This window comes from Aspergillus affinis (assembly GCF_023601865.1).
Source record: "Aspergillus affinis strain CMG 70 chromosome Unknown NODE_88_length_162140_cov_85_896997, whole genome shotgun sequence".
Classification (NCBI taxonomy): Eukaryota; Fungi; Ascomycota; class Eurotiomycetes; order Eurotiales; family Aspergillaceae; genus Aspergillus; species Aspergillus affinis.
The window spans coordinates 1-25538 of record NW_026515869.1 but is presented as its reverse complement, the minus strand read 5'-3'; the positions used below and the strand labels follow the sequence as shown (position 1 = coordinate 25538).

Below are 25538 nucleotides of genomic sequence, written 5' to 3'. Positions count from 1 at the left end.
TGAGATGATTCTACACAGTGGAGATAGACCAGAGCTATCCAGACGGGGGCCCGGGGACGTCTTAGGAGGAGATAAGGCAACGTGAAAGGAAGATGAATAGCTGGTCAAAGGTACAACCCACACTGTATCCAGCTTAGAGAGAAGATTGTCGATGATTCTCGCTGTCGTGGCATCGGGCTCACGTGAATGCGTATTCCCGACGCATCCGGGCTGACTAAGGAATCTGTGCATGTAGTTGACTATAACTAGAGATTCTTGGCATTGTTCTACCCTGATGAGTTACCGCATTTACGAAGAGTACTATAGATGTAGATAATGGAGTTTCATTCCGCTAATTCCTTGTGGACATTTGATCGCCAGAGTGAGTAGAAACGCAGAACTAAATACATGCCGCCTTGCAATATTAAAATTTTCCCCCTGCTCTTGCTTCTGCCCCAACACTCCCATTCAAAGAGGAAAAGAAAAGAAAAGAAGGCCGGCGGTAAAACCAAGATCTAGTTGACGAAGCCGTGAAAAGAGGCCGGCCCTAATTCCAGATGCCGATGTGGGGATTGATCTTGGTCTACTCAGGTGGCGATGGTGGCGATGGTGCCCTGACCGGCGATGGAGGCAGAGCGCAGAATTGCTTCAAGAATCGGAATTTACAATGACACAGACCAGTGTGGCCCTTCAGAAACTCACATGCCGCCGCCGCCGCCTTAATCGAGTGGAAACGAACGTAAACCTCGCCTGCCAGATGGCCCTCTTCGATGCTTTCGAGTTCGGCATTCCAGGGCTTCATAAGAACTCGCGAGATGCTTTCCTTCGGACTGCCATGAGCATCGTACACACAGAGGCACCGCGTATTGTTCTTATCAAAAATCATCCTCTCCATTTCCACGGGCATGGGGTAAGTGGGAGTGTTCACCGGGATCACCTGGGCCAACACCAGTCCCAAATCCAACCCATTGTTCGAGGCCTGGATGAAGCGCACCGCGTCGACTTGCGAAACGAATGTGACTATGGCGGTATTGGATCCGATGATCGGCCGGGTATTCACCAGACGAGCACAATATATCTCTCCCGGGATGCTGGGTAGGACCTGACTGAGCTTCATGTTTGCAGGGAGGCCTTGAATGCGGACGGTCCGATAGATGTTCTTTTCCTGGCTGGATGGGATGTAGCGCACGCCGTACTGAAATATCCAGACGTCGTGGATCCGTTGCCGGGATAGCAGGTTCGGACGGTAAGTCATGGCCTCGAACTCCTGGTTTGAATTGTCAAAAACACTACAGCCCTTGATGGCCCACTGTATCTTTCCATCCCACGGAACGACTTCGGCGCTTTCGCCATCCTTAAGGCTGGCCATAGTCTTTCCGAGTAAGAAAAAAAACCCGTTAACCAGATCCTGTGGAGTTGGTAGTGTTGAAAGGGCACGTACAGATGGAAGACTGACTACAGGTCTGGGCCTGTGGTGCACCACGACAGGTTGCAGAATTGGAATCTGGATATCATCCAGAGCGCTGTCCAGGATGTTGGAGAGCTGAGATGGTGTCGGGGAGTGAGAAGGAGGCGCAGATCTGACGGAAGTGGTCGCCTTGTCTGTAGAGTGAATACTGTCGGTGCTGTCGGTGTTATCCTCACGCTCGGAGAAAGGATGCACCGGCAGCTTTGGTGGATCCATGGTGACGAAGTGAATTTTGACGAAGGATAACAGGAAGAGGATGGAAAACACAAGAGGTGGGAGAAGCAGGAAAAGGAAAGGGTAAACAATGGCAAAATTACTGTCGGGGGTTAGATTACGCCCCTCCATCTTGGGCGGCCGGCAACGTTTCGTTGGGATTTGGCTGAATTGGCTGCACACAAGAATAGAACTATATCTAAGTTTTGAATCACTTGGGATCAGGCTTCCAGTGAGAGTTTTCAGGCTGGATAGCAATAGAAAACCAACTCAGCAGTACCAGAGCTTGCCACGAGAGTATAGAAAGAAAAGCCAATATGGCTGGTGGATGGATGGTGAAGATGGTGAAATGAGTTTGAAGTGGATCTCAACAAACGGAGGATCAAGAAGAAATGATAATTGATTGCTCTTGGGTTCGCAGCGGTGTTTGGAACAGTGGAACGTGTCTTAGATTAAACGTGCAGAAGAGCCAGTTGGAATTCAATCGCTAACAGAAAGGCGTTTGATACGATTTGAGTTTGAAGAAAGGACAAAAAGGATAGAGCAAGGAAGTAAATTGGCTGGAACGAATGAACTGGCCCATCTGCGCTGCATTTACTTCCTTCTTGCACCGTCTCCGTGTCTATACAGCCATTCAAAGACCGCAACATGATAGAACTACCTGCAGCTTCCCCAGAAAATGACGCTTGAACGGCGATTGATTGACTGCCCAATTTAGCCCAGGAACTCTCCTTGAGCAAGGGCAATCCATGGCCGGTCCTCCTTCCAGCACTTTTGCATCAAGGTGCGAGCATTCTGGATCTAACTCAAGTCAGCCATCGAAAAATATGGGATTCCTCCATCACACTACTCACCTGCTTCAACCCCGTGCTTTCCAGACGCTTAAATCTTGCTTGTATCTCTGTTCGCTGTTCAAGGTCTCGGAACTCACATCCTACAGTGAACAGTGGAAAGATGGAGCCAACCTCGACGGGCGATCCCGATCGGATCAGAACCAAGGATTTCGCCAGCTCTTCAAGAGCCTTCTTCAGCGCTGGCGAAGAAGAAGAGGCACCCAGAACCCGGCATTGAAGATGGACCAGACCGGCGTAGCGGAAAGCTTGGTCCATAGCTACAATGTCCGTGGACATCGAATCCTGGAAATGTCTCCCATTCGCATGAGTGTGCATATTGAGGATGTCGAGATCGGCGAGCAAGGTTTGTGCCTCAAAGATAATGTCTGCCGAAGGCGTCCATTCCAGGATAAAGGCGCCGGTCTCATCAAACCGCTCATTATCGCATTGGTGCACTAGTTGGCCAAGGCGCATTAGAAACAGACCTGTGCGAGGCGTGAATCCGGTGAAGCAGTCTGCACTGTACTCGTCGTATTTTTCTCCTATACAACATGTGTTCAACGAGGAGAAATATGCAAGCAGTGGAGGTTCGCTGTGGCGGCAGGATAGAGTCCCCATGATATCAAGATACCCCAGCCAGCGGATGAGAAATGCGCCGACACGATTGCCAGGGTATACCATCTGCTCTCGACGTGCCAGAAAGAGGTCACGGGCCAGCTTGAGATGACTTTGCCAGGGGATGGGTACCTCGAAGGTGCTGGGGGACACGATTTTCAAGGAAAGTAGCATTATGGCCGCAGCAAGGTGATTGTCGGTGGTCTTTTTGTGAGCATCTTCTAGCGCAAGACGCAGTGCGGGGAAGACGCTGCTAACCCAGTGTGCAATCCTGTTGGCAGGCTCTGGATGTTTCAAGTACCTGGCACGATGGCTGGCGGAATATGCCAGCATCAGATTCAAAAGATTGGAGTCCCCGACAGCCACTGATTGATTAGCATATATCCAAGTGCAAACCGAGGCGGGGTGGGACTCACTGCTTGGGAGGACCGTTATGAAAGGGTTGTTGCCACAGTCATGAGGGACTAGCATCCTGGCGGTGTGGTTGAGAAAATGATGGAAGTACATCAGGTTGATGGGGGTTTGCACCAATGTGGCTGGCAAAGGAGACAGATACCGGGGGATGTTTATGGGAACGGCAGACTTGTAGTAGGCATAATTACAATCAAAGCAACTAGCTTTGGCCTCTTTCTCTGGCGAGCCAGGCGCTGCGGTATCAGAGAGGGATTCGCCAGGCTGATTCACCAAGTTTAGAGCAGAATTGATATCAATTGCTGAGTGATCATCGTTCTGGTTTAGATCCCGATCTGGGTGGCCGCAATCTAATCCGTAATTGTCCGTGACACTTGTCAGGTAAGTGTACCATTTCCTTTGCGAAGGAGTAGGGCCACCAGGCCCCAGGACAGCCCTTTCACGAGGATATTGTGTAGCATCCACTCCATAGTGGTCAGATGTGCCATCTTTTAGTGATCGGAGAGGCTCGTTCATGGTTGTGGTGCAGAAATCCTCTGCAGAGACGGGCACGTTGGACAGTAGGGCCGGGTCTCTTTGGGAAGAAGCAGATAGCGGAAAACCATCCCGACTGGGTAAGCTATCAGTTACATCTGGACCGGGAACGCCGATCAGGTGGCCATCGTACCATTTTGTGAGTCTGTGACTGTCCTGTTCGACTGGTAATTGGCGTACAGATTGTTTTGATATGTCGGCGGATTGCCGAAGAAAGGAGATCGGTTGCGACACTGTGGCAGGAGACCAATTCAAAATGCCCAAAGAGCCAGTGCTTGAGCCGGTATCCGCTGGGGATTGATACGCTAAGGCGTCTAGGGGTGACGCAAAAGACGGCGGGTGGTCGGGAATCGTCTCACTAGACAAGGGAGCTTGGGACATGGCTGGCCATGAAGTCGCGACATCTCTACCCCGGGACGGTGGACTTAGCTCTACTGGTGTCTTATCATTTGTACGATAAGGAGGCCTAGACGTCTGTTCGGGGACACTCGGGGATTCATGAATATCATGTAACCCTCTAGGGATTGGGGTTTCTGCCATCGTCTCTGACACGAATTCAGGTTCCCAGAACAGATTCTCCATGGCTTGCTCTTGTACATTACTCCCCTCAGTGGTATCCAAGGTATCAATGGGCGGAGTGACATCTGTCGAATCCAGTTGCACGTCTGGCGGTGAGAGGGCGAAGAAGAATTGGGCGGACTGGACGCTGGATTGAGAACTTGGAGAATCCACCGAAGACCTTCTTCTCGTCCTCCCTCCCCAGTTTAAGCGAATGCTGTAGTCACAATTTTCATTCTGACGCCGACAATTTAAACAGAAAGGCTTTTCTTCTCCGCTGTGGCCGGATATTAGTGAGCTTTTTCGGCGCAGTGATACTCTGTAACCATTCGGGACAGAGGGGATAGCTACAGACCATTTCACTTTGCGTGCTTTGCAGGGCCTGGATACCAGTTAGCCTCTCAGATAGCATCAATTGCACGCGGGCAAACCCTCTCACCAGCAGCCTTTGCGAGACCTCCGTTTGGGCTCAGGAGCACCGGGCCGGCGAGGGCGAGGCATTGGAATTCAGATAGGATTGGCCAAATACAAGGACGACGAAAAACAGATATAGCGATAGCACGAGTCACAGGCTCGGAACATGGAGGAGATCCGATGAATTGTACAGTGCGAGATAGCCATGCAGACAGACAGAGTCCAGCAGTCTTTTACGAGATTGATCAGACTTTGCAGAATGTCGATTGCCTTTTACGGCGGGTTGATGGTTTGACCCAAGAGGACAGGAAGCGATAATCGACGAGGCACCCACACCTGGTATTTGCACTCATCGAGGTGTGGGATCACACGGAAGAAGTTTCAGGCAATTCAGTCCTACGTGTAGGCAAACGAGGTCACAGCGTCGATTGGCAATAGAACCTAGAAGTACTACACTAGGTAAAGTTTAGTATGAGAGACAGGAGCGAAGTTAGGAAATAGATTGGTACCGAATTAGCAGAGGCGAAGGCCTAGTTGACTAGGGAGACGGATTGGCGATGGACAGCCGCAATACGCTGATGGATAGCTAGTAGTAAAATGATGGATAGAGAGTACGAGTACCCAGGTAGTTAGAGCCGGCTCATCTGCTACTTAAAAGTCCTCCGACTTGATGGAGCGGAGACGACGGGCCAGTCGATAAGTGAGCGATAACGCTAGCGCCCCATTCGGCCGTCTCGTTCAATCGCCGTCCACGTGTGGGGTCGCTTATGTCAGCCGAAAAGCCCGCCGGTGTCGCGGTTGTTCCGGCCGGACGGAGGCCGAGGAGACCGATGCCCCTGGTAGGCCTGAGGCACCAAATGCCCTTCCTCATGACATCGATACTTATCAAGGTCAACTCACGCAGTACAACCCACGGCAATGTCCTCCCTGGCCAGTCTTAGAAACAGTACCGGCTGCCTCCAGTGTAAGCCCGGGCCTCCATGTACTGAAGTACTGTACCTACCAATACCTCTTGTTCATTGTGTCGACCAGGCCGGAAGCGACGTAAAAAGTGCGACGAGACTCGGCCGCGATGCACGGCATGCATTCGCAATGAGCTGGACTGCGAGTGGCCATCGGGTGATAATCAACCTCTAGATGGTCGACACCGGCAATTCAATAGTGATCGGGTCACTGTGCGAGCAGTAACATCTTCGAGGCTGTCTTTGATTCAACTCTCGCCTCCCGTTGTGATGCCGGCACCCTTCCAGTCAGACGAAAACGCCTACCTTTATTGATATTTTGTCTCCACGGTCTTACCCCGTCTTTTTCGGCAGAGCTCGCTTGACCAAACACACATGCTGCTCCTCGCGCCGCAGTTCTCCCCACTGTTCGGCGCAATGGTCTCCGTAGCTGGAATGCAGTTACCATCTACAGCGCGGTGGCCTTTTCATTTTGCCTTGCAGGGCTATCTACATGCGATTCATTCACTCCAGACGTCATTAATGGATGTTACAAAAGCTGGCTGTGACCACCGGGTTCTAGCAACTGATCCTGCTCTCGGTGTTCGAGGCATGTCGTTCCATTTTTATTTTCACTACTAGATGAAGGGTAAGCTAATCGAACCACTGTAGTCCTGTCGATCAGATGCGGCACCCACTGTCGGCCCCGAGAGTTCCGCACCAAAGCTGCAGCCACATTCGATCGCGTATGCATCGAGTCGTTTCTGTATCATGTGTGTCTGATGATGGTATTTGACCCCTCGCTCGACGCGCTTACAGAAGATCGAAACGATCTCGGGCTGCCGCTATATTTCGAAAAGCCCACAAATCAACCAGAAGAAACCATTCTGCAGACCTCCTACGGGTTCTTTCTCCTCATTGCCGACATCACTAGGCAATCTCGGCTATCTAGACCGCTCGACCGCGCCGAGGTCCTCAAATGGCGGAGCCTAGATCGCGAGCTATCGCGCTGGATCGGGCTCACTTCCTCTGCGGACATGACTCTTGGACTATGTTACCTGGCAGTCTGTATCCTGCTCCAGAAAACGAATCCAGGCATAACTTCAGCTGAGCGAAGCCGGCGAGTGCGCTCGTGTTTGGAGGAAGGGTTGCCGCGACTTCCCCTCTTGAATATAGAATGTTACCCACCTGTGTATCTGCTATGGCCGGTGGCCATCCTCGGGGCCGTTGCCGCAAGCCTCGACGAGAGAAACATTGTTCAAGATTGCATCGGCCTCGTTGTTGCCAAGAAGTTAGGGGGGCAGGGCGCGTGGGTGCAGAAGAGATTGGCGCGAATTTGGAAGGCCACCAGCTCTGCCTTTACGTCACCAGAACCAAATCTTGCCGGACTGCAAAGTCTGCTTGACGGGACGTGATTCCTGATTACCAACATGAATGTGATGTTGAAGCACATTAGTCAGTCTCTGCTCTGTGTAACCTCCGTTTTGACGATCTTGCCCGGTTCCGATGCTAGAGATCTCCACTTTATGAGAAACCCTCCAATCATCGATATTTGCGCGCTCAACACCATCAATGGACGGATCCATGACATATCTAGGTACACTATACTCAGTACTTACCTGCCTACTTTCTTGCCCTACTCAGGTACTATGGTACAGGGCAGCACGCCACCACGATAGACAACCTATAAAAATGGGCAGCCTCCCCCCCTCTCTCATCTACTTCCGTCACACTTTGATCCTATCTTTTCTTTATCCCTCAATCCTCGTCCTCAAGATAGCCGCGACAATTCCCTCCCTCGCCGAAGAGCGCTACCGCGACTCGCAGTCCTCGACCTTTCCACTCCCAACCAGTCCTTCCGAGCCTCTCCCCGGAGCCCTAGCAACGATTCTGTCTCACAAGTCCTACCGCGCCTTCCTCCGCGACAAGCCCCTTCCCAAGGGAACGCTGGAAACACTCCTTACGGCCGCCCAAAGCGGCTCGACCTCATCCCTCTACCAAACATGGGACGTCGTCGCCATTCAAGACCTCGAGCATAAGTCCAAAGTTGCGACGCTCGCAGGCAGCCAAGACTTTATCCGTCAGGCGCCCCTATTTCTTGCATTCTGTCCGAATCTGCGCCGCCTAGACAATCTTTCAAAGCAGTATGAACAGCAACCGGCTAGGGCGCTGGAGAACATGGACATGTTTATCATGAGTGCCCTGGCCGCGGCGATCGCGGGACAGACTGTTGCCATCGCTGCCGAGTCGCTAGGCCTGGGGATCTGTTACGTCGGCGCACTCCGGAACAACGCCGAGCAGATCTGCGAACTGTTGAACATACCGCCGTTGACGTGGGGTGTATTTGGGATGGCGATTGGGTATGCGGATTCTGAGAATCAGCTCTCCGGCAAGCAGATTAAGCCGCGCCTGCCGAGGCGGGAGATTGTCCATATGGAGCGATAGAGCGAAGAGGGACAGAAGGAGAATGTTGCGTCTTATGACAAATCGCTTGGGGCGTTTTATGTGGATGAATCGAAGTTTGGGCGAAAGGGGTGGGGGGAGGTTGTAGTGAGCAAGGTTGCGCCGCATAAGCAGGATGGGAGGGAGAGAATTCGGGGGGTCCTGGAGAAGCAAGGGTTTAAACTTGCATAGGTGATAGAGTGCCTTGTCCGACTTGTTTATATCAGAGAATAGAGTAAGGTCTACAGGACTATGCTATAGTACAAACTACGGAGTATATGATCGATTCGCCCTTTTTGGAACGTATTTATTTGTAGATCGACGCAACCCGGAGATCACCAAAAGAAAAGGAAAAAAGAAATCTCCCCGACTGGGAGTCGAACCCAGGTCTCCCGCGCTCGTTCTCAGTTGAGTGACAAGCGGAAATCATGACCGTTAGACCATCGAGGAATTGATGAGAAGAATTGGCAGAATAGTGCAATATGAGCCTGTACTACAGCCACACCTCAAAGGAAGCGAACCCCGCAAACTTGGCGTTCCCCATGCGGGCCTGCCCGGTGTCGATCGCTGCCTCTTTCTGCGCCTGGCGGACGATCTTCTCGTCCTTTCCCCAATTTGGCTTTCTCTCCTCGTCGCTCCCTGCCTTTCTATCCGTAGTTTCTACCCTCTTTGCTGCTTACCCCGGTCAGAACAATGAGGACGACAAAGACGCCGGCGTTCCTCACGGCCGACCGCTGACTCTTATAAATTGATCCGTTGCCCGCCCCGAGCTCCATCTTCCTTCTTAGCTATATCACCAATCGATCCGCATCCAGTGCCCACTATGGCAGACGAAAAACAGGCCGTCGAGGGCTTATCCAAGCCTTCCGATGTGGAGAAAACCTCCGACTCACATGAATTCCCCCGCAAAACCAAGCTCGACCTCTTCGAAGATCCGGACGAGGGACTTAGTGAGGAAGAGAAGGCCAAAATCGTGAGCCTCTTCTGCCTGTAGACGCATTCCAAAGGCCGCCATCGCTAATACACCCGTCAGGATCGGGCCTTACTATGGAAGCTCGACCTGCGACTAATTCCTTGGCTCAGTCTGCTTTACCTTATTTCGTTTTTGGATAGGTGACTCTGTCCGACTACTACCCCACGTAACCCCCTCCCGTCGCTGACGTCTCCGTCGCCAGAACCAACATTGGCAATGCCAAACTTGCTGGCCTCCAGGAGGATCTGAATATGTCCGACAACCAGTACAATGCCTCGCTGACCATCTTTTTTGTTTCGTATTCGGTCTTTGAGCCTTTGACCAATGTTTTGCTCAAGCGAATGCGACCCAGTATTTTCATTCCCATCATCATGGTTCTTTGGGTGAGTAGCCTCTTTGCCTGCTTTCGTCACGCTTGGCGATGCTAACTACCGGTGTCAATCGTGTTAGGGAATCTGCATGACATGCATGGGACTGGTGCATAATTACGCCGGGCTCATGGCGGTACGTAATGCCGAACTCTCCATCCCTTCGACGATGGAAAATCCCGGAATACTTGTTCGGGCACTCTCAGGCCGCCCGTCTCTAACGCTTGACATAGGTGCGATGGTTCTTGGGATTGGCGGAAGCGGGGCTTTTCCCGGGCGTCGGATACTTTTTATCGTGCTGGTACAAAAGATCCGAGTTTGGCGTTCGCATGGCCATCTTCTTCTCCGCGGCCGCACTTGCAGGCTCGTTCGGAGGCCTTCTGGCGGCGGCCATTGCTCTGATGGATGACATTGGGGGGAAGGCCGGCTGGTCTTGGATTTTCATCCTGGAAGGATTGGCCACGATCATCGTGGGCGTGCTCTCGTTCTGGATGGTCCATGACTTTCCGGACGAAGCCAAATTCCTCTCTGAGGCAGATCGCAAGCGGGTTCTGCGCCGACTGGCAGCCGACCAGCAGGCAAGTGCCGAACATGAACAGTTCAAGATGGCGTATTTCTGGAGCTCCCTGAAGGACTGGAAAACTTACACAGGAGCCGTCATCTACATGGGTGCGGACGCATGTCTGTACGCCTTTTCTCTGTTCGTTCCCACAATCATCAGCGAGCTAGTAAGTCATTGCGCACAACAAATCCCGGACCAAGTTGCTGACGGGATTTCAGGGTATGACACTGGCACAGTACTCGGGTCAGAGCCTCGGGGGGTCCGCTAACCGGGAGTAGGATATAAAGCAATCCACGCACAGCTGCTCAGCGTGCCTCCATATGCTGCAGCCGCCGTCGTGACGGTTACCGTCGGATTCATCGCCGACCGAACACGTCAACGTGGAATCGCAAACATCCTGGTGTCCATCCTGGGCATCGTTGGCTTCTGTATGCTTCTCGGGGCCTCGTCGCCGGGCGCACGCTACGCTGGCACATTTTTGGGCGCCATGGGCATCTATCCGGCCATTTCCAATACCATCTCCTGGACCAGTAACAATACCGAAGGTGAGGCGCGATCCCTATATCCCGAAACGATCCCAGATGATAGCCCAGGACTGACGATCGACCCCCGCGAGAGCAGGAGTCTATAAGCGAGGTGTTACCCTCGGTATAGTGATTGGTTGGGGCAACCTGAACGGTATTGTCTCGTCCAACATCTATCGGGGCAAAGACGGGCCCAAATTCTATCCGGGACACGGTACGGTGCTTGGATATCTAGTGGTCTTCTTGTTCGGCGGGTCATTGGTGCAGTATATTTTGCTCCGACGGGAGAATGCAAAGAGACGGCGTGGGGATCGCGACCATTGGGTGCAGGGACTGAATCAGAACGAAATCGAGCTTCTGGGGGACAAGAGACCGGACTTCATCTATACGCTGTAGGAGGTCAAGGCGCGGGTTTTGCCTGGCGCGTGCGACTTGACTCTGCCGATCGGGGTTGGTCACACGGGCCCCGGGCAATTATAGAAGCAGAGAATGAAAAGGAACTGTGCTTGGATGCCAATGGCTCGTTGACGTGAATCATGTACTCGTAAAAAAAGTCTATCCACATAGATTCAGCCGGCGTAAGGCTGCCGATGGCGCCATCTCTCGATCGCTCCTTCATCCTTCCCGCCTGTATAGATTCACGATATCCTGGTCCTTCTTGGGCCCCTTCACCACATGGCGACTCGACCAGCTCACTACCTCTCCGGACTCGGGACATATGCGAAATGCGTAGGCTGTGTGATACATGTCATTGATGCACAGGTGGTTCCCCCGGGCCTCCACCACCGCGGTCGAGGCGGCATCCCCGCCGGCGGCCGACCCGGGGGGTGGAATGGGCGCCGAGACGAGCGGAGTGTCCGTCGAGTCGGACGCAGTTGCAGCGACCTCGAACTCATGGAAGAGATAGTCCGGCTCCTCCTCGCCGTCCTGCGCGTCGGCCTTTTGCACCTTGGCAAACCACACGCTGACGCGCCCCGCCTCGCTCATGCGCCAGATGTATTTCTTGCTGAACCGCAACCCCGCGCCCAACCCAAGCACGGCGGGCATCTCGCCTTCCTCGCGATAGACCATGTCGGCCGTGTCGTCGGGACGATGGTCTGTGGACGGGACGCGCAGGGGCCTGAAGGTGGCGGTGCCCCGGAGTTCGCCCTGGATGTCTCTCGCATTGGTGCTCTTGAGGATTCGCACGAGGGACCACGGTCGCGAGGATCGGCCGAGGGAGGTGAATATCTGTGGTAATAGATTGGATGCCATTGTTAGGGAAGCCGGTTCGTTCGACATCTTTGAGGAATCAGCAGGGCGACGATGGGGAAGAGGACGAAGATCCCCGCCGCGACGAACTGAAGGCGGTTTTTCTCTTTGATCACGGGCGGAGTCGGGATCCACTCGTCTGCACTTCCACTTTCATCCTTCAATCTGGACTACTGAACACTGGTTGAGATTATCAATTATCTCCATGTCTGAGAGTGATTGGTATGATCAATGAATTTCGATTGATCTTTCGATCGCGTCGTCGTCGGAAGGTGAGGTATGCCCAACCACGCACTGACTCACAGATATATATTTCTATGAACCCACAATGGTCATCACTATGGAGGGAACAAAGTGGCGACATCAAGAACGCGACTACGACTACGATCGGGCAGACTGCAGACAATGCCAGGGGGCATTGAACCGATTGCCAATACTCGCAGCGATGGGATTCCCATCGCAACCAAACTGGCATGCGAGTAAACCGGATTTCGAGCCGAAAGAAGCAAGGCAGACAGTCTGTCAATTATTCCGGGGATGTTGCATCATCTCGCCTACTCCCTGTAGACTTGAAATGAACAAGGGAGACGAGGAATGATGGCGAGCACGCGCGTGACACATTCCTCCCCTTGGCTTGTCGACCGGCACGAGCGAGGGCAATAACCTGGCGCTAAGAATAGAGAGATTAATTCCAGTATGGAGTACCTTGTTGTTACTGGTAGGGCTAACTACTAAAAGTAACGAGTCTTTCTGACGTGGGCGAGAATCCGCCACGCTTGCGGCGCGACGCAAGCGGAAATGAACAGTCCAGGCATTTCCTCTCATCTAGTTCATCTTAGCCCTGAGTCGTGGCAAGAGAAGGCAAAAGAGACATTCCTACGATCGGAGAATGACTCGGATCTTGAACTTTCGCATATCCTGATCGGAGATAACACTAGAGTGATCATCACCTCCCATTGCTCTTCGACGTATGGAGTAGTTCCATGGAGACAGTAGATGAATAATAGGAGAGGGACGAACCGACCTTAATTCAAATTAGAATTAGAATTAGAATGAGATTGAGATTGAGAACACCGCCCAATCTCCCCCCAACGCCGCAAGCGGAAGGACACAATCGGTCGGAGTACCGGGGACATGCCATTGTATGCGCCCGCCCAGCAGTGACCGGGTACCAGGTACTTTGCAGCGAACCGGCGAACCAGTCTGGACCGTGCGGAGTCCCTTTTCTCCCTCTTTTTTCCCTTTTCTTCTCCCTCTTCTTCTCCTCTCCTCGTCCGTTGCTTACAATCGTCTGGGCCTCTTGCTCTCTCTTCTTCTTTTCTTCCACCTCCTCCTACCCCCGGTCTCTCTTTTATTCGACTTTTTCTCCCCTTCGATTCCCTCCCTCAGCAAAGTCAGGTCCCTGGATGATGGTGGGCCGTCTGTGAGCTTGTGCCGGTCTCCACCCCAAAGCCAACCAGTCTCCCTCCCAATCGTCCCTCTTCGTCGTCATGGCACGTTGGTCGTCGCCGACCGCGACCCTGCGATCGGGTCTCAAGTCGACTTCGCATGTTTCCTCTCGCCTCCTCTCCGTCTTTGTCTTTTTCCTCGTTCTGGCCACCGCCGTTCTCGCTGCCGACGACACATCGCTCTTGCCATCCGCCGCCTCCGATTCCTTCCCCCAATGTGGCCTGTCATGCAACAACCTGAAGCAGGCCCAGACTGGCTGCGTTCCTCCGGCCGCCCCGGCAAACGGCCATGCGACCTATGTTTCGTGCTTCTGCCAGTCAAGCCTGCTCTCGAATCTCCATAATACCGGCGACGGTACTTGCGACGACACGTGCTCTAGCGCCTCCGATCGTTCGTTGCTGCAGAAATGGTACAGCAACTACTGTTCCTCCGGGGGAAAAACCACGACCGCCTCGTCGACCAAAACATCTTCCGCCCAAAAGGACTCGGCGACCTCGACGAATACCGCTAAGGCTAAGGCCCAGAATGATGACCCCGCTCCTCCGTCCTGGTAGGTGATTGTTCCGTTGTCTGCTTGAAGTGTCGGGGAATGAAGTGGTTAACTGTTGACGGTGCAGGTGGTCTTCCCATTACCAGTGGATCATTATGGTAATCGTCCTTATCATCGGTTTTGCCTTCATCACCGTGCTGGGAGTCTGGCTTAAGCGGCGTCACGATGCCAAGTATCCCAGCCTCTACCATGCCGCCGGCACCGGAAGCACCGACAGTGGCCTGCTTTTCAATCGTGGGCCAAATGCAACCCCCAGTCCCGCCCCCGGTCAGCCTGGCGCCCCTCCGGGCGCCTGGGCTGCTAATCAAGCCCCGGGTCAGGGACAGCCGGCCGGCTATATGAACCCGGATTCGGTCGCTGGCAGTTCTCGCACCGAAGTTGCCGTTCCTCCGAGTCGGCCAAGTCGAACGCCGTCGCGTTTGCAAAAGAGCTCGCAGGCCGCGGACGAGGGTGATATCGAAATCCGCGAAGTCCCTCGGTGATAATGAACCCACTTATTTAACGTTGGCTAATTCCTTTTCCTTTGATTCTTCTTACCCCCGAAGCCCACCTCTCCAACTTGAAACAGCCAATTATTTGAGCGACGCCAGGTCCGGACACGATTTGTGTGAATTGTCTGGACACTAGAGCTTCTTAATATACAGAGCGGATCATTTATGAGACCGTCTCATGATATTTGCTGTCTGCTCGCTGGGTCCTGCTACAACTTTACTGCTAATGTTGCATATATCGGGCGTTGCGTATCTCCGGTTGGCTTTTAATAAGATCTATCGCGTGCAACTACTATTATTCGAGTCTTCCGCGCGGTGTTTGTGAATATGTCCCTTTCTTTCTTGGCGCCGTCACGTCTTGCTCTTAATTCCTATCATTTTATTGTATCTCTTTTACTTTTTGTCTGGCGGCGAGAATGGTCCTCGGACGCCATGCCATTTGCTTTGCTGACCCCATGGATGATGTCGACTCGGTATGAATCATAATGAATTCTCGGAGGCCTGAATGGCCCGTCCGGTTATCTTTTGATATGTGGCTCTCTCTGGAACAATTGATTTTGTAACAAGGAGAGGTGTGGACAAGAAAGATTACATTGCTGATGATAGAATCGCGTAGTATATTTTACAAAGTAGGCTTAGAGATCTATATCAACGCCGGCGCAATAAATCTCAATACATCCATCATTATCGCTGCCAAAAGATGAAGCGAAGAAAGTCGAAGCAAGGAAAACGTCTCTTAGATCCAAATCCATGGATATCTCATGATACCGTGATGCTGACGATCTTAATGTCATGTTCCGGCTTTTCCTTGAACGTCTTCGTATTCTCTATCTTGTGCACAACGTCGAGACCCTGAACGGCGCGACCAAAAACCGTGTGCTTGTTATCGAGCCAGCTCGTCTTCTCCGTCGTGATGAAGAACTGGCTGCCGTTGGTGTTGGGTCCCGCGTTGGCCATGGAGAGCGTGTAGGGCTTGTCGTGCTTCAGACTGGAGAACTCGTCCTCGAACTCGCCGCCCCAGATCGACTCGCCACCAGTGCCGTCGCCCATGGGGTCACCGCCCTGAATCATGAACTTGCGGATCACACGGTGGAAGATGGTGTTGTTGTAGTAGCCATTGCGCGCGTGCGTGACGAAGTTCTCGACGGCCTTAGGCGCCGCTGATGGGAACAGCCGCAGGTGGATGTCGCCCATCGTTGTGTGTAGGATCGCCGACGTGCCCAGCTCCTTGGCCTTTTGGGCGGCGGTTTCGCGGCCGCTGGCCGCCTGCGCTGGCCGTTCGTTCTGCACGTCTCGCGAGGACTTGGACACCTCGGTCTCGTTGGTGAAGAGATAGAACCGCAGCTTGGCAAATCCTGTGCTGACGAGGATCGGGTCGCGCTCCTCCGCTTCCTGGAGGAGGGGATTCGAACTGGCAGCCATGGAGACGGTCATCACGCCCTTCCGCTGCGGTTGCCCTTGGTACATGGCGAGGTTGAGTGCCCGGAACGGTTCGTCTTTGGCGTAGACGCGCACGACGCGGTTGGTGTAGGTGTTGATGCACTTGACGCCGTACAAAGAGCCATAGAGAATGAAGTGCCCGGACTCGTCGAAGATGACGTTGACTCGGGGCTGAGTGACAGGGTTCTCGATTTCGCGCTCCACCGCGAGCCGGCGGCCGAACTCTAGCTCGTCCAACTGGTAGATGGCGGTGCCGGCCTGCTGCATGTCGGTGATGGTGGAGAGTGATTCGTCGTATTTGCGGTGCAGTTTGCCGCTAGAGAAGTCGAACACGCGAACCTGACGGTCGGGGAAAGACATCGCGGCGAACTGCTCGCCGGAGGGGGAGATGGTCAAGGAGGTCGGAGTCGATTTAGACTTTTTAAATTCAAACAGGTTCGTGGACGACTTCAGCTCATAAACGTTGTCGGGCTTCTCAAAGGAGCCATCGCCGGCTCGCCAGTATTCGATCATGCCCGATTCATCGGCGGAAACCACGCAATCGTAGGCATCGTTGAAGGCAATCGCCGCCACGGGGCTTCGGTGGATGGACTTGACGGTGTGCAGTGGGGTGACGTTCTCTCCGCGGCCGTCAAAAATTTGAATCGTGTTGCTGCCTTCATCCGTAACAGCCAGCAGCGGTAGCGATGCGCCGCGGCGATGTACCCAGCAGACGCAGCGCGGGGTGAATTCGAGAGTAATCATGGCTAGTAAATCTGCAACGGCGCATCGTTCGTTAGTCACCCCGCCTCTGTTTCATTCACGAACTTATCATAGACGTACCAAACGTAATGACATCAAAGATCTTGACCGTTTTATCGTTGCCCGTCGTCGCAAAACTCCTGCCGTCAGCGCTGACGCTGACACTCCTCACTTCGCCGTTGTGGGCCCGGAACTCCTTGACAAACTCGACACCGACTGCCATTTTCTTCCAGAACTTGACAAAGCCGTCAATCGACGAGGTGATTAGGAAATCGGTGTGTGGCGATATAGTCACGAACGACAATTGGTCTTTGTGCATGAGCGATTTGGAGTAGCGCGGCGAGGCAGGCAGCGCGTTCACATAGACCTTCTCGAAGGGGAGCTTCCGTCGCTTCTTCTTGGGCGCATCCGCCGAGGGAAGGGCAGGGCCGAAATCGTCGTCGGAAGAGGAATCATTTCCTAGAAGCAAGCTGTCAGTATGAAGAAGCGACCGGGATATCTGCGCAGTGTAACGCTGTGAACGTACCGTCGTCCTCGGCGCCGTCGACGGCGGAGTGCGGTCTCTTGGATGAGAGAGGTTGCGAGCGATCGTCCTCAGCCGCCATGGTATAGTACAGGAAATAAGCAATGTCCAAGTAGTGCCTTGCTCTAAGAGAGTGAGGGAGAGGGAGCGAGATCGAAGGAGATGGAAGGGAAGCCGGAGCGTTGATCGTTGCGAGCAGCGCAGGCGGTCTGCGGGAGCTCGGGCCACATCGCGAACTTTTCTGGACGTCCCGCATTCTCTCTTCGATACTTCCTGTCTCGTCTCCCCTGAGCTGCCAGTCTTCCCCCCCGACGGTAGCCATTTATCTCTCGCTTTTCTAATTACTCCTCCATCATGGTGCGTGATTCTATCTGGTCGGTCTCTCTTAATGCTTTCAGCTGACAATTTTGTAGGCGTCCTTCGCCAACCCCACACAGATCTTTGCGGACGATGTCATCGAGGAGAAAGGCGAGAACGCTCGTCTCTCTGCCTTCGTCGGTGCCATCGCCGTCGGTGACTTGGTGAAGAGTACTCTGGGTCCCAAGGGAATGGACAAGATCCTTCAGTCAGCGTACGTGAGACGATCTAGGGACCCTGGATGCGGGGCACTCCGATTTGGTGGGCAATTTATGTACTGATGGTTTAAACGAATCCAGCTCGACCGGAGAAATTCTCGTTACCAACGACGGCGCCACGATCCTCAAAGCCATTGCTCTCGATAACGCTGCCGCCAAGGTGCTGGTCAACATCTCGAAAGTTCAGGACGATGAAGTCGGTGACGGCACGACGTCCGTCACCGTGCTGGCGGCCGAGCTGCTCCGTGAGGCGGAGAAGTTGGTGAGCCGCAAGATCCATCCCCAGACCATCATCGAAGGTTTCCGTATAGCCAGCCGAGCCGCTCTGGAGTCCCTGGAGAAGGTCGCCGTCGACCGCAGCGCCGACATGGAGTCGTTCCGTAAAGATCTCCACTCCATCGCCCGAACGACCCTGAGCTCCAAGGTCCTGGCCCAGGACCGCGACCACTTCGCCACTCTTGCCTGCGATGCCGTCCTTCGTCTCTGCGGCTCTACCGACCTCAGTCACATCCAGATCATCAAGAAGGCCGGCGGCAAGCTCAACGATTCCTACCTGGACGAAGGGTTTATTCTCGACAAGAAGATCGGTGTCAACCAGCCCAAGCGTCTCGAAAATGCGAAGATTCTGGTCGCCAACACTGCCATGGACACGGATAAGGTGAAGATCTTCGGTGCGCGGGTAAAGGTCGACTCAACGGGCAAGCTGGCCGAGCTGGAGAAGGCCGAGCGTGAGAAGATGAAGGCCAAGGTTGAGCGGATCAAGTCTCACGGCATCAACTGCTTCGTGAACCGTCAGTTGATCTACAACTGGCCCGAGCAGCTGTTCACGGAAGCCGGCATCATGTCCATCGAACACGCCGACTTCGACGGCGTCGAGCGACTTGCCCTGGTGACCGGCGGTGAGATCGCCTCGACGTTCGACCACCCCGACCAGGTGAAACTGGGCCAGTGCGATGTCATCGAGGAGGTTATTATCGGCGAGGACACCCTGATCAAATTCTCCGGCGTGGCTGCCGGCCAGGCCTGCACTATCGTCCTGCGCGGTGCCACCGAGCAGCTTCTCGACGAGGCCGAGCGCTCTCTGCACGACGCCCTGGCCGTGCTCTCTCAGACCGTCAAGGACCCTCGCGTGACGCTGGGTGGTGGCTGCGCTGAGATGGTCATGTCCAAGGCCGTGGAGCAGGCGGCGCAGAACACCACGGGCAAGAAGCAGCTGGCTGTCGACTCGTTCTCGCACGCTCTTAAGCAGCTGCCCACCATCCTGGCGGACAACGCCGGTCTGGACTCCAGCGACCTGGTGACGCGACTCCGACAGGCGATCAACAACGGCATGACCAGCTCCGGATTGGATCTACTGTCGCCGGGAGGCGGCATTGCCGACATGCGTGAGTTGGGCGTCGTCGAGAGCTACAAGCTGAAGAAGGCGGTTGTGTCCTCGGCATCGGAAGCCGCAGAGGTAAGAAACTCCCGGGATACAAATATTTGCAGACATTAGCTGACCTGAATCAACCACAGCTGCTTCTGAGAGTGGACAACATCATCCGGGCTGCTCCTCGCCGACGTGAGCGGATGTAAAGACGCTAGGAACGAAAATGTGAATGATATACTCCCCATTTTAGATCAGGCCACAATGAACGGAGCCGTTGGTTCTTAATTATCCTTCTTCCCCTCTCTTAGTCTGGATCTGAGCACAGAATCGGGTTCTCTTCCGTGCTGGAGGAAGGTGAATGGCGAGCTCTGTTCTGTTCAGGGCGTAATCACAGTACGATAGACCCCTTGACGAATCAAAAGCATGCTATGAACTGTCTATACCGTCGGCTAGGTTTCTTTGATCAATGGGCTTGGGTCTGATACCGTAAATAAAATGCACTACTTAATGATACATTGTCCCAAATGCCTATCCAACGGTAATCCCGTATTACCAAGTCCTGCATCCCAACCACAACGACCCAACTTACAAGGAATCAATGCCCATATCATCGCGACCTCTTCCCCCAGACCGCCATCACCAAATCCACGCCACTGAATCTCGCCGGTCGCAAGACGCCTCCTTCGACGACGGAGGCAAATGGCCCTCCCACGAGGACGTCGTCTCCCCCGCCGTCAGATCCCTCGGCTTCATGCCGCGCCCATGCAGGTTACGATACATGTACACGCCGCTGCCATCCATCCCGGAGCTCTTCTCGACGAACTGGCAATCGCGCAGGTTACGGAACACGGCTGTCATCAGCGGCGTGGTGTGGTCGGCCCGGTAGTGTTTGCCCATGACGCTTTGGATGGCATCGGTGGCCTCGTAGGCGTGGTAGAAGGGTATCGTGGAGACGAGGTGGTGTAGAACGTGTGTGCCCACGATCCAGTGGAAGAGATGCTTGTCGACGTCGAAGCCGTATAGCTTGAAGCTGCGGTCGATTGTAGCTGCCGCGCCGCGGGCGAATGACCACTGGGAATGGGTGAAGTGAGGTAGCATGACGTCGGTGTGTTGGAGGTAAGTGATGGTTACTTTTTTTCGTGAGACGAGAGGAGGTGGTTAGTTTCGGATGATGGGGGAATCATCGCTGTTTACTTACCGATCCATTGGTTTAGTCAGAGGTATGGGATGCCGTAGAAGATGAAAATTGTCCAAAGGTCGAACACCCGAACGGTAGAGAACACAGAAGCCCCCTTCTGGCCGCTCAAGTTGTCTAGTATGTATAGAGGCCAGCCGAAAAGTTGGAATAGCAAGTAGCGCCAGAGGGTCACCAAGGGGACATCTTCGGTCAATTCAGCCACGCTGATCCTGTGGGGGTCGACGTCCTGGCCGAGGGCGCTTCGCATCCAATATCTGGTAGCAGTTAGCAGAGCTTCTTGTTCCCAGGAAACCAAGGAGAAAAAGCCAACTCTCGACTGTGCAGAATATAGACCGTGTCTCGCTGCAAGTCGCCCGTGGACTTGTGATGATGAGTGAGAGGTCTTCCAGCTATAGTAGGGCACCAGCAGAGAGGAGTGCAGCAGGAAGCCGGCGACGTTGTTGGGAGTCTTGGGCTGAGAGAAGGCCCCATGGCCACATTCATGAGCGAGGATCCAGATCCCGGTCATGATCATGCCTGCCACCACCGTATACAGACCGTAGACGATGATTCACAGATAGACCGATGGCATTAGAGGAGTATAGACATAGACTGCCCAAGACAAGGACCCGAGTAGGAGGTAGTCTCGCACGACATAGCTCATACTGCGGGCAATTGATGGGCGAAAGCAATGCGCCGGGATAACATTGTGGATCTGCTTCATGGTGAAGGTTGGGACTTCGAAAACATTGCCATGGAGATCCACATGCTTTAGAACATGATGCTCCACCGTTTTCTTCGTCATCGTGCTTGCAATGGACAAGGGTGGATGTAGGTGGACCCAGCACTACCGGGGTATAACCCAAGAGCAGAGCATGATTCAATGTTTCAGTGAATGCCAATGAAAGGTTTCTCTGCGGATGTTGATATCAGTCCAGGTCCGAAAAATCATCTACCCTTATCCATAACCCGACCATCTTGTTTGCTTCCTCTCCTGGATCATGATCCGAATTCTGTTATTTGCCCTCGGCATCTTCTCCTCCCGGTCTGCATCGTGGGTGCTGGACCTGCCGGACTGAGCGCTGCGGCGGAGTTAGAAGGCCAAGGACATCGCACGGTGATCTTTGAGAAGCAGAGCGCAGTCGGAGGGAAATGTCAGGCTGTCTACCAGAAGTAAGTTCTTACAATGGGAGGAATTGACCTAGCCATGCTGCCGAATTGCTAAGCCCCTCGCCAGCGGATCATTCAGCCCTCTAGGCGCGTTTATCTTCATGCCCCCAACATATCGCGAGTCTATTCGGCTCCTGCTAGACACCGACATGACTTCTGTTCCTTTCATTTCCGGGGAGAAGTGGTAGTACAATGCCAGTAGCGAACTGGTCTGGGCCAAACCTGCGCCACCTCCCCAGGCCTCACAGCTTCTAATGACCGAGGTTGATCGGTACATTGACTGGTGGAACAACCTAATTTGGATGCATGCTCACCCTTCATCAGCTCTTGTGCTGCAGTATCTCACCCCAGGCATACTGCTCATTCTTCTCAAAGTCCAACGAGGCGTGAAGATCGAAATTACAGGTCAGATATCTTGTGTTCAGTGAATAATCTGACGGCTACTAAAGTCATCTAGATTTCCACCAAACCCTAGAGAAATTCGCCGCGAAACGCATTTCCGGCGCGATCCACCTCAACACGGCGATTTCTAAGATCGGTTCGTCTCCCTGATAAACATCATTTGAACCATGGTACTAAGCGATATGTAGATCGAACCGGAGAGCATCCCATCGTCGCCTTCCATTCAGACGGGCATGACAGCCGCACGCAAACCTGTTCCGCCGTCATCCTCGCCTTCCCACCCGCCGTCTCTGCCCTCAAATCCGCCAACCTGGACCTCTCCGAGGGCGAGCACGAGGTATTTGGCCCCGTGGGAATTAATAGCTTCTACTCGGGCGCCGTGAAGATGTCCACGCCGCATGGAATGACTTTCGGCGCGGCTAGCCCTCACCCGGGACTTCCCCCGGATGCCACGGGGGACCCGGTCGTCTGCAAGAAGCTGCACGGTCATCTCGACATCGCTATTACCTCGTCGTGGGGTCCCTATCGTGGCACCCTCCAGGGACGAGGCATATGCGCGCTTAAAGACGACGCTCTCGCTATTCAATCGAGACCCTCGAGACCCGTCGTCCCAAGCCGTGCCCATCACGGATGACGACGTGTTCGCTTTCCAGGAGAATGCGTATTTCCCTCACTATAACTCTAAGCAGCTACGGGAGGGATACTACGTGCTCTTTGAGAGATTGCAGGGCCAACGCAAGACGTACTACGCGTCGGGATTCAATAAGTTTGAACTGGTGGAGTATGCAATTCGTGCAGGACAGGATATTGCCCGCACGTATTTCTGATGTGAAAGATGAAATCTTGGTCTGGAATCGCAATTGAGATCAAGTCTATTGGGGTCTAATGCCGATTCTCCGCACGCCTCCCGTAACGCAAGATAATGGAAAATAACCCGTATACTTAGTCCATGTACTGGGAATTAGCGCAACGCGCTCTTTTTCAACCACTCATGTGCCTCACCGTAGATTTCATCGCACACCTGCTGTCTCTTGGCCCTTTTGACTAGATTGCGTCCGCGGCTGTGTGTGAAACCATGCGATTGCCCCATGGCCAATGTCCACTTGTACGTGTCCTTTTCGAACGGTGCCTCCTGATCCTCCCTGTCCTCCAGTCCAGCCAGGCGATGGATCATAACCTGCGACTCCAGTCGCAACATGTCCCACTGGGCGCCGATCACGTAAATCCAGCGCGGCAGATCCTCCTTGCAGGCGTACTCCGGGCTTAGCAAAGGATCGCGGCGATTCTGTCCCACACGCACGTAGCCCCAATCGAGCCACCAGGAGGCCTCTTCGAGGTTGTCTTTCGGTCCGTTGGTATAAGGCCTGGATGCCAGCTTCTCGTCGGGGGGATGGCCGAAGTCGACGATGGGGTAGTAGATCACAGCGGCTTGTACCAGCGCCTTGAGAGGGGGCAGTTGGGCCACCGACAGCGCTAGATTGCCACCCGCGCTGAATCCGCCTACCACGACGCGCGACTGGTCGATCGGGAGCGATTTGTCCCCTAGGATGGCTTTCACCTGCGCCGCCAAGTCGTCGGTGGCTGTGGGGAAAGGATGCAGGGGAACTTTGCGATAATCTAGGCTGACAACCAGCATGCCTGTGCGGGAGGCCCAGGAAGAGCAGAACTCGTCATCGACGGACGCATCGCAAAGGGCGAATCCGCCGCCGTGGATGTTAAGGTAGACGGGTAGCAGTTGCTCGCCGGCGCGATAATCGTGCGGATAGAAAATGCGAGTTTCCAGCATAACGCGGCATGCGTAGCGCTTGACCAGCGTCGGCTGGGATCCTCGTGCGGGCGAGTGGACCAGACGCTGGTAGAAGAAGTAAATGTTGGCGAGAAATTTCAGCAGCCAGAGACGTAGGAAGCAATTGAGCCGGTGCAGAAATGGCATGCCGACTTTGGGCAGCGGCTCGGGATCATGCGCCATGCTTTTAGAATTCATCGCCATGATTGGTTGGGGAGGAGGAGGAGGAGGAGGAGGAGGAGGCAGGGGAAGTGGTTGAAATAGAAGAATGAAGGTGTTGGCGGATAATGTTGAGTCGAGCGATGGGCGTCATGAATTTAGTTGTGTTGGCGCGCTCCCACTTGTTACCTATTAACTTAGTATACAATTGACCGAGTCTGTCCAGCCCTAGAAACTGCCTCCCCCAATTCCTTCCCTTGGCTAATTAATATCCTAATGGCGTGTCCGATGGCGAAGCCCTCCTCCTCGCGCGGAGAATTGCGCCAATCTCCAGGTGTGCAAACTGACGCTGAAAAGTTCTCTTTGTTGAGCAAAGACACTAAACCGTTGAGCGCAGGATTTAGGTAGTCGACTCCGTTGGGCCGTAATCGCCTCGTAATCCACCTTGACTTCTCAGCGCTGGTCTGGAAGTTCTCTCACCTCGTGAAATTTGATATCATATCATCCAGAAAATTTCTGTCTGACTATGTTCCATTGGGAGTCCATATTGATGCCAGGTTATTACCGGGTGAATGGCTGGTGCGCCTCGTGACGATGAGGGTCACTTTGGCTGGGGAGTGATGTATTCAGCCTTCTTCTCCGTCAAGAATACCCATTGAGATGACCGAATTCAAACTGGGAAACCAGTACCTCTAGGATAACGGAGAGATGATCCCTGAAACGATATCCGACGAAATCACCGACACCTCGCTGGAGAAGAAAGTTGGCGGCGATGTCGAGCTTGAAGCCGAACCCCCTCGGCCCAAATCGCTCAAGTTCAAGCTCACCGTGCAATTCCTGGCCATCGTCACGCTCATCGCTTCCATGGATGCGGTTATTGTAGGCTCGTGCCTAGTAGCAATTGCGGAAGACCTGCAGAGTAGCAGCGTGGAATCCTTTTGGGTGGGTACCTCGTTCCTGCTGGCTCAGACCGTCACCATTCCTCCGTACGGTACTACTAGCGAGATATTCAGTCGCAAGGGGCCTATTATCATCGCAACAGCCATCTTTACATTCGGCAGTATCCTCTGCGCAACCGCCCAAAATGGCGGCTGGCTGATCGGAGCCCGAGTGGTTCAAGGCATCGGAGCCGGTGGCATGATCCAGCTGGTGCAAGTCATCCTCTCCGACATTTCAACAACGGGCAAAACCCCCCCGCAACCGAGGCTGGAAAGCCATGTTGCCGAGATCGCATATCAGATGATCCGGAAGTTTCCTTCGCCAGTTCAGCATGAATATCGATGGGTGTACGCGCGGATTCTGACCACGATGTGGTATGTGATGATGGGATTGTCGATCGTTGGATTTGTGGTCAGTCTAATTGCCAGGAACGACGAAATCAAGGGTGGCTTGTCCGGGACGCAGAACTTCCAGGATGGAACGAAGCCGGCAGACGAGGAAGCAAGGGAGGGGCCGGAGACATGCGGCTGATATGAAGGTCAGGGTTGGGACCTCGGGGCAAGAGAGGGTAGGGGTTAGTATATTGTATTGGGCATCTCAGTGGGTATTCAGCCTTCTTCTCCGTCAAGAATACCCATTGAGATGACCGAATTCAAACTGGGAAACCAGTACCTCTAGGAT

The 25538-nt window shown here is 53.8% G+C and overlaps 14 protein-coding genes across 14 annotated transcripts; 7 read left to right on the top strand and 7 right to left on the bottom strand.

The window, feature by feature from the left end:
* Positions 1–562: 562 nt before the first annotated feature.
* KD926_010861 (uncharacterized protein) lies at positions 563–1792 on the bottom strand (the record flags this gene model as incomplete). Its single annotated transcript, XM_053103267.1, has 1 exon — positions 563–1792. The coding sequence occupies one exon, from the start codon at positions 1790–1792 to the stop codon at positions 563–565; it is 1230 nt and encodes a 409-aa protein (XP_052953306.1).
* Positions 1793–2374: 582 nt separating this feature from the next.
* Positions 2375–5112, bottom strand: KD926_010860 (Zn(II)2Cys6 transcription factor; the record flags this gene model as incomplete). The annotated part of the gene is made up of 5 exons (XM_053103266.1): positions 2375–2461; positions 2515–3473; positions 3525–4759; positions 4967–4993; positions 5051–5112. 5 exons carry the CDS (start codon positions 5110–5112, stop codon positions 2375–2377), a joined length of 2370 nt encoding a protein of 789 aa, XP_052953305.1.
* A 1636-nt stretch (positions 5113–6748) lies between these two features.
* On the top strand, positions 6749–7381 carry KD926_010859 (fungal Zn binuclear cluster domain-containing protein; the record flags this gene model as incomplete). Its single annotated transcript, XM_053103265.1, has 1 exon — positions 6749–7381. The coding sequence occupies one exon, from the start codon at positions 6749–6751 to the stop codon at positions 7379–7381; it is 633 nt and encodes a 210-aa protein (XP_052953304.1).
* A 277-nt stretch (positions 7382–7658) lies between these two features.
* KD926_010858 (Nitroreductase-like protein) lies at positions 7659–8411 on the top strand (the record flags this gene model as incomplete). Its single annotated transcript, XM_053103264.1, has 1 exon — positions 7659–8411. The coding sequence occupies one exon, from the start codon at positions 7659–7661 to the stop codon at positions 8409–8411; it is 753 nt and encodes a 250-aa protein (XP_052953303.1).
* An 820-nt stretch (positions 8412–9231) lies between these two features.
* Positions 9232–11231, top strand: KD926_010857 (putative MFS transporter; the record flags this gene model as incomplete). Its single annotated transcript, XM_053103262.1, has 7 exons — positions 9232–9381; positions 9442–9521; positions 9584–9764; positions 9832–9885; positions 9983–10477; positions 10613–10856; positions 10933–11231. The coding sequence occupies 7 exons, from the start codon at positions 9232–9234 to the stop codon at positions 11229–11231; spliced, it is 1503 nt and encodes a 500-aa protein (XP_052953302.1).
* Positions 11232–11450: 219 nt separating this feature from the next.
* On the bottom strand, positions 11451–12116 carry KD926_010856 (uncharacterized protein; the record flags this gene model as incomplete). Its single annotated transcript, XM_053103261.1, has 1 exon — positions 11451–12116. One exon carries the CDS (start codon positions 12114–12116, stop codon positions 11451–11453), a length of 666 nt encoding a protein of 221 aa, XP_052953301.1.
* Positions 12117–13576: 1460 nt separating this feature from the next.
* On the top strand, positions 13577–14567 carry KD926_010855 (uncharacterized protein; the record flags this gene model as incomplete). The annotated part of the gene is made up of 2 exons (XM_053103260.1): positions 13577–14085; positions 14153–14567. The coding sequence occupies 2 exons, from the start codon at positions 13577–13579 to the stop codon at positions 14565–14567; spliced, it is 924 nt and encodes a 307-aa protein (XP_052953300.1).
* Positions 14568–15335: 768 nt separating this feature from the next.
* Positions 15336–17536, bottom strand: KD926_010854 (WD40 repeat domain-containing peptidylprolyl isomerase; the record flags this gene model as incomplete). The annotated part of the gene is made up of 3 exons (XM_053103259.1): positions 15336–16771; positions 16839–17216; positions 17284–17536. The coding sequence occupies 3 exons, from the start codon at positions 17534–17536 to the stop codon at positions 15336–15338; spliced, it is 2067 nt and encodes a 688-aa protein (XP_052953299.1).
* Positions 17537–17634: 98 nt separating this feature from the next.
* On the top strand, positions 17635–19430 carry KD926_010853 (chaperonin-containing T-complex subunit CCT2; the record flags this gene model as incomplete). The annotated part of the gene is made up of 4 exons (XM_053103258.1): positions 17635–17637; positions 17694–17851; positions 17937–19311; positions 19371–19430. The coding sequence occupies 4 exons, from the start codon at positions 17635–17637 to the stop codon at positions 19428–19430; spliced, it is 1596 nt and encodes a 531-aa protein (XP_052953298.1).
* A 430-nt stretch (positions 19431–19860) lies between these two features.
* Positions 19861–20322, bottom strand: KD926_010852 (uncharacterized protein; the record flags this gene model as incomplete). Its single annotated transcript, XM_053103257.1, has 1 exon — positions 19861–20322. The coding sequence occupies one exon, from the start codon at positions 20320–20322 to the stop codon at positions 19861–19863; it is 462 nt and encodes a 153-aa protein (XP_052953297.1).
* Positions 20323–20438: 116 nt separating this feature from the next.
* On the bottom strand, positions 20439–21206 carry KD926_010851 (uncharacterized protein; the record flags this gene model as incomplete). Its single annotated transcript, XM_053103256.1, has 2 exons — positions 20439–20676; positions 21025–21206. 2 exons carry the CDS (start codon positions 21204–21206, stop codon positions 20439–20441), a joined length of 420 nt encoding a protein of 139 aa, XP_052953296.1.
* A 96-nt stretch (positions 21207–21302) lies between these two features.
* KD926_010850 (FAD/NAD(P)-binding domain-containing protein) lies at positions 21303–22607 on the top strand (the record flags this gene model as incomplete). The annotated part of the gene is made up of 5 exons (XM_053103255.1): positions 21303–21574; positions 21639–21729; positions 21811–21976; positions 22029–22109; positions 22162–22607. 5 exons carry the CDS (start codon positions 21303–21305, stop codon positions 22605–22607), a joined length of 1056 nt encoding a protein of 351 aa, XP_052953295.1.
* Positions 22608–22934: 327 nt separating this feature from the next.
* Positions 22935–23963, bottom strand: KD926_010849 (alpha/beta hydrolase fold protein; the record flags this gene model as incomplete). Its single annotated transcript, XM_053103254.1, has 1 exon — positions 22935–23963. One exon carries the CDS (start codon positions 23961–23963, stop codon positions 22935–22937), a length of 1029 nt encoding a protein of 342 aa, XP_052953294.1.
* A 663-nt stretch (positions 23964–24626) lies between these two features.
* KD926_010848 (MFS general substrate transporter) lies at positions 24627–25388 on the top strand (the record flags this gene model as incomplete). The annotated part of the gene is made up of 1 exon (XM_053103253.1): positions 24627–25388. The coding sequence occupies one exon, from the start codon at positions 24627–24629 to the stop codon at positions 25386–25388; it is 762 nt and encodes a 253-aa protein (XP_052953293.1).
* Between the last annotated feature and the right edge of the window lie 150 nt (positions 25389–25538).